Source organism: Aptenodytes forsteri, unplaced genomic scaffold, assembly GCF_000699145.1.
Source record: "Aptenodytes forsteri isolate BGI_AS27 unplaced genomic scaffold, ASM69914v1 Scaffold116, whole genome shotgun sequence".
Lineage (NCBI taxonomy): Eukaryota > Metazoa > Chordata > Aves > Sphenisciformes > Spheniscidae > Aptenodytes > Aptenodytes forsteri.
The window spans coordinates 874042-880124 of record NW_008795491.1 but is presented as its reverse complement, the minus strand read 5'-3'; the positions used below and the strand labels follow the sequence as shown (position 1 = coordinate 880124).

The 6083-nt window shown below is 39.4% G+C and overlaps 1 protein-coding gene across 1 annotated transcript in view; it reads right to left on the bottom strand.

Moving 5' to 3' along the window:
• Window positions 1-6083, bottom strand: part of VCAN (versican) — a 114919-nt gene that overhangs the window by 83903 nt on the left and 24933 nt on the right. The window contains exons 4-5 of the mRNA XM_009281591.2: window positions 799-973; window positions 557-684 (exon numbers count right to left, since the gene is read on the bottom strand). Of these exons, the coding sequence (XP_009279866.1) occupies window positions 557-684; window positions 799-973 (303 nt within the window). The remainder of the gene's footprint in view (window positions 1-556; window positions 685-798; window positions 974-6083) is intronic.

The window sequence follows — 6083 nt, the reverse complement described above, 5'->3', positions numbered from 1 at the left end:
CTTAGGGACATGGTTTAGTGGGCATGGTGGTGTTGGGTCGATGGTTGGACTCGATGATCTTAGAGGTCTTTTCCAACCTCAATGATTCTATGGTTCTATGATTCTATGAATTAAGTATCTGTCTAATTTTTTGCCATGGACATGTAAAAACCTTAATTACATACTTTAGGAACCATAATACAGTTAGCACATGTATTATATCCATCTTTAAATATATACATAGTATATATAGTTTCTCAAACATTAAATGCATTTCTTTGAAAATCCTTTTATAACATTCAAAAAATAAGATGCTTCAACAGCAACTTTTGTGAGATCTACTGCACTAACTATAGCAGCTTTAAACCTGACTGTCTCTTTGTAGACCCCACATTCGTCTTTAATTAAGGCCTGCTAGACCACAAACTATAGGTTCACTTCATTCAGCAATTCTCTTCAGATTCAAAACAGCCAAAACTTATTTTACACAGAATTTCTTATTTCTTTGCCTTTCCACATTAGAATCTCCAGTCATTTTAAATTTTTGCAGTGCAGAGTAAATATGGACCTATCTTACCTTCCATGTGTTCCACATAGCAATACACATCATAAGTTTCATTAGGAAAACGGCGCCCATATGTTCTGACTCCTTTCTTTCCCATTTTATCTCCAAAGCAGCCAATTCTTGGATGTCTAATTGGATACCTGAAATGCAGCATGCTCATATTTATTATGGTGATAAGTCAGCATTTTAAGTCTGTACAGGCTAAGCATATTAATTTTGGGAAACTGTGTCAAGGGGCCTTTTAAATGGCTCACCTAACAGTCTGGTCAGACAGCCAGCCAGCATCACATTGCTCAAATCCATCTTCATAGGCTGCTTTCAGTTGTTCTGGGCTTGCTATGACAGCACCGTTGTCCAGACAAGTCTGCTGAGCTTGTGTAAAATTCAGAGTGTACCTGCTGGTTGCTGCACGATAGTGAAAAACAACACCTGAAAAGACAGAAAACTTACATTAGTGACACATTTTGCACCGTTTCTGCAACCATCATCATACTGTAACTTTACATAGGTATTGTTACAATGCCGGAAACAGATGGGTACAATAAAAATAGTAAAAGGCTAAGAGATATGCTATTGTATAAATGATGTCCCCCCTCTGGTGGCTGCTAGCAGTAATTATGTAACAGCTTCTGTTATTAATAGTTGGTGAAATTATATTCACTGTACACACAGAAAAAAGTAATTAAACCATATATGCATTTTCAATTCTGTATTACAGAAAATCGTGATCAAAAGGGAGAATGAATGCTAAAATATATCAATGATACCACATAGTTACCTGGGCTCTTCCAGGTCCAAGTGCTGGTCAGCTAATTGCACTGCAGGCAAGGTTGCTTATGCTAACAGCGCTACCTGACCTGTTGGCTTATTGGCCTACATGACACATCCAACTGTGAGTCAAACTGTGTGACCAGACAAGATTAAGCGCATCTAGTCCACGGAAAAAGTGGTCTTAAAAATAGACTTTCCGAAGCAGCCAGCTGCAGTAACTGCACGCAGAAATGCCAACAGTGAATGGGGGATCCCTTGAGTGCTTGAGGTCTGCTAGCTGCAGTGAGACATGTGACCAACGGGGACACCAAAAAAATTGTGCTTTTGATGCAGATTTGATAATCGGTGGTGGCCCTGATATCTGTTCCTATGCAGACAAAGCTTACTACAAATATAACGTTTATAAATACATGGCTGTTGGTCAATTATTCATAACCATGTTTTCCTGCACACACTACAAATGAAACAGACAAAACAAAGCTTGCTTTTATTTGGGGCCTTTCTGGTTCTGGAAAGAATCTCGACAATTTCAAAGGTTACTTGAGCACGTCAGAGTTAAGCTGGTTTTGGTTAAGACAGGATCTGTCTAGAAGCCACATTCTGTTTTGTATATACACATAATTCCCGCTGAATTCGGCAACAGTTGCACATGCACACCTAAAACAAACCATAAAGAGCACCAACTCCGAAGTGGCAGAAAACAGATATTCCACCTTGCAAAATCACTTCCCCCCTATTGCCAGTGTCTTTTACAGTTTGGCATCAAAAGCATGTCCCCTGATGATCTCTGAAAAATAACATTCAACGTCACTTATTGCACTCTAAAATCTTTAGAAGCATTGCAACACCATAAAACATCCACTTACACAGAATGGCTACAAAGCAAGAAAAATAAACCCTAAAATGTTCCTTTTTTCTGATGATTTTATTGGAGTACTTCATGATGAGGAAATAACATACTGTAATACAATTTGGGAAAATGGTGGCATTGTAGCAATAATTAATTTAACAAGTCATTGTTATTAGAGCATTGTTGAAAGATGGAAGAAGTCTGCTAATTCATGAGTAAATAGAAATATGAGTAACTTAGTAAAATGTTGATTCAAGAGGTTCCAACGTATTTAGAAATATTTTTTCTCATGCAGACAAATTCTGTAAAATTTTACCACTTATCAAAGGTCTGGATATGCCCAATAAATAGAAAATACACATTTTTCTTCTTGTCGTGATTCACTAAGAAGGTTTCTGAAATTAAAGTAGAATACATTGTCTGAAAACTACTCACAGGTAGGTTAAACCTCAATCACCAGACACCAATTTTATCAAAGCTACTAGCAGAGAAACAGGAAATAGAAGAGGAAATGCTAGGAATCCTCATATTTCCTCATTTAATATGGAGTCACACACCAGCTGCAGCCACTACCTGGAAGCTTACAGACCACTAGCATCCCCATAAAATGCCTTTTCAGAACCAGTGACAGAACCCATCACGAGCAGTGCTTCTTCCAAGCAACGATGTAGTTTCAGCTTCAAATGGACCCAAGCGTTGTTTGGCAACAGTGACAAGTGAAGAATACACCCTGAAAAATTATGGCTATGTTTATATTACTAAATTAAATACGCCAGGTGCCTGCAATTCAGTCATCAAGACTGTTAAATTGTTAGATGAGTTCATTGCAGTATTTGGCCCAGGCCCCATAACACCCTTCCAAACAATTTCTGGGCAGACTTCAGGAGCTAGCGAAGACCAGGGACAACTCCCAGTGGGCATCTTCATCCTGTGCTGGGAGCCAAAGGAGCATGGATGGGGGCCGCACTGCTCCAGACAGCCGCGGTGCTGAAGCACAGCCTCAAGAACGTTTTCTTATTAATGTGAACTATCTGTACCAGGAGAGATTGAAAGGGAATGTCAGAGAGAGAGCTTTACTAGCTCCCGTGTCCCTGCACTTCCTCTGTTATAGGGCATCCTCCATTGCCTGGTTAGGGCACTTTTACATACTATTTACATTGTGTTAAGATGTGCAAAACTTTATTTATACATATATGTATAGATTTTTATAGATATATGTGTGTGTGTGTGTGCGCGCATATTTTGGCTTTGTGTACCCTAAACAACACAGTCCTTTACCACATGTCCAACACAGAGCACTGCCTTACAACATAAAAAGAGTTAGGCAACAGCAACTAATCACATTTGGAATTTAAGAGCTAAAAATAACAAAAATATGACTTGGAGAATTTTTTTTTAAAGCTGTGGTATGCATTAAAATATTTGTTTTAATATATTCAGAATTTAATAACATTGGTCGACACTGTGAGCAAGTTACCTGCTGGTATAAATGAGCATTACTATATTCAGTGGTACAGTAGTAAATAAAAACATGAGTTCAAGTGATCTGCTTGGTGTTCTGGGTCTAGAAATAAGAAATGAGCAAGTTTTACAGAGCTCACAACAAAAGCAGATAAAACACTTACCCTGAATCATAAGCATGAACCCATAAAAATATTCACAAGCTGGGCATCTGGCTTTCCTGCATGTTATTGTTGAATATTTACAAATATTTTAGACCTTTTTCTTTTTTTGTAGCATTGGTGTTTCTGTAGTATACAATATTTGACACTGACTCTACAACTCAGGGTGAAACCAGAAATGCCCAAGTATGTGAAGCAATTTGTTCATTTAATTTGTTGTTTTAATCTTAATTAAAATGTATTTTAGATGAATTTAGATTAATTGCCTCTTTTTTTGGTCTTTGGTTTGGTTTTGTTCTGGGTTTTTTTTTCAAGATTTCTTAACTGATGCTATATGACTTCAACTGGGCACAAGAGCACTGCTTCAACCACAAAACAGTTCATTAACTTAGCAGGAGATGGCAACATATTTCTCCGAACTCATATTTTTTTAAAGCTTCCTACTGCTTAAATACATGAGTGCATTCTCCACAACCAGCTCTCTCGTCTCTCATTTCTTCCATGCTGGAAGCAACCACTGCCCTTCCCAGCTGGCATACATTCGGAATTCCTGTGATACCCCAATAAGGCAGGACTAAAGAGTTAATATCACTGCCAATTTAAAGTAGCTTTTGCAGTGCTGAGAAGAGCCTTTGGTCATTTGTAAATCCTGGGAAGGAACTTGGAGAATGCTTTGTTCTCCTCACCCTCATCCAAAAGGTAAACTTCACCTATTCTTAGAGTTGAAGGCTCTTCCAATTCCAGTGAGGAGCCAATGGACATAAAAGAGCCTCCAAGATGAATGGGAAGGAGGACGCCAGTATGTATAAGCCTGTGCAACAGCTGCAATAATTAGAAGAACCCCTGGGGCTAAGAAGATTAAAGCGCAGGACTTTCATTGTTTCAGTTAGACAGAGAGAAAGGGGCAAAATCCATTGTCCGAGTTTTTGCACTTTAAAACATTTGTAAAGGATTTTTTTCCCTTTGTCTGTTTCCTCTCTGAAAGAAAAGGCAAGAAAGGAGTTGTCCTAGGAACAAATAAAGCAACTGGAAAACAGACTACAGCAGTATAATGTTGTCACTGAACATCTGGCAAACAAAGTCTGTGTAATTAGAGGAAGGAGTAGCAGTGTCTGCAAGAAAGCACTCAGAGGAAAGTAATTTGTAGCATCCAAAATTCACTTCTGTCTGAGCAAGAGAGAACGTCTTTTAATCATTTATCTCTGCCTTAGACCAGAAAAGAAAAGCATAAAGTATTTCAGTTTTAACAAACTAGGCCTTCCACGGGTAAAAGCCTGGTTCTGTGGTTTCACACCTTTGGGTTGCAACTTTGCCTTATTACTTGCCAGGGCATTGTGCAGCAAAACCCCGTGGAACTGCAGGGGAAGGGCTCCTGGTATGGCTAATAAATTACAGTTCACTTTCACTAGGGAGCTCACACTGCTGCAACATGCACTCTTGGAGTCACATAAAGCCTGAATCTCAGTTGTTTCACACAGCAAAGAATATCTAAAGAGAAAAGATTATGATGGTAGCAGTTGTTATTTTGTTAATTTTTATGTTCAAACCTTACACCGTGGTGCAGACCACTGAAATAACCGCCAACCCACTGCCAAAGCTACCACACAGTTTGGTGATCCTCCTTGCCTTTAATGCAGAAAACAATTTACATTACAAATATATGCCAAAATAGAGGTTACAGGACTGAGCACTGTATGAAAGGAAAGAAGAGGGCAGCATTTTCAGCTTCCTGCATGAATAATTCATTTGGTTCCTCATTCGAGGTTTTGCACCCATCTTCTGACCCCTGTCTTAGGCTTTGGCAACCTAAGAACAGGCTCCATGTGTATCAGCAGGAGCTCCCTTGCCAAATGCCTCAGGGAACTTCTCATCGTGGAGAGACAAAGTGCATACCAACCCCTCTGCTCTGTCAGCCCCGCTGCCTCCTGCTCTCCAAGGGACAGAGGCTTCTTGCACTAACTCACACGTTGCTCCTCCATGCAAAATCTTTGCGTCCATCCTCACAGAGCAACGCAGTTGCATGCAGGTGTATGCGAGCTCTTCTGACCAAGCTGGTCAAGAAAAGGAAAGTGATTGATACTGAGCTTCGCCTGTATTTTTCTCAGGGGAGGACTTCTTTACTAAATCTGTATTAATCTCTGAATACACAGTGGGATCACCTGTCCCAGCCCATTATCTCTGCACAGCAATGTACCAGGTCACACAGTGTTCACTGAGGGCAAGACACTGCTACTTAAATTAAAATTACTAAAAAAAAAAAAAAAAAAAAAAAAAAAAACCCCCCCAAAAACTGTCC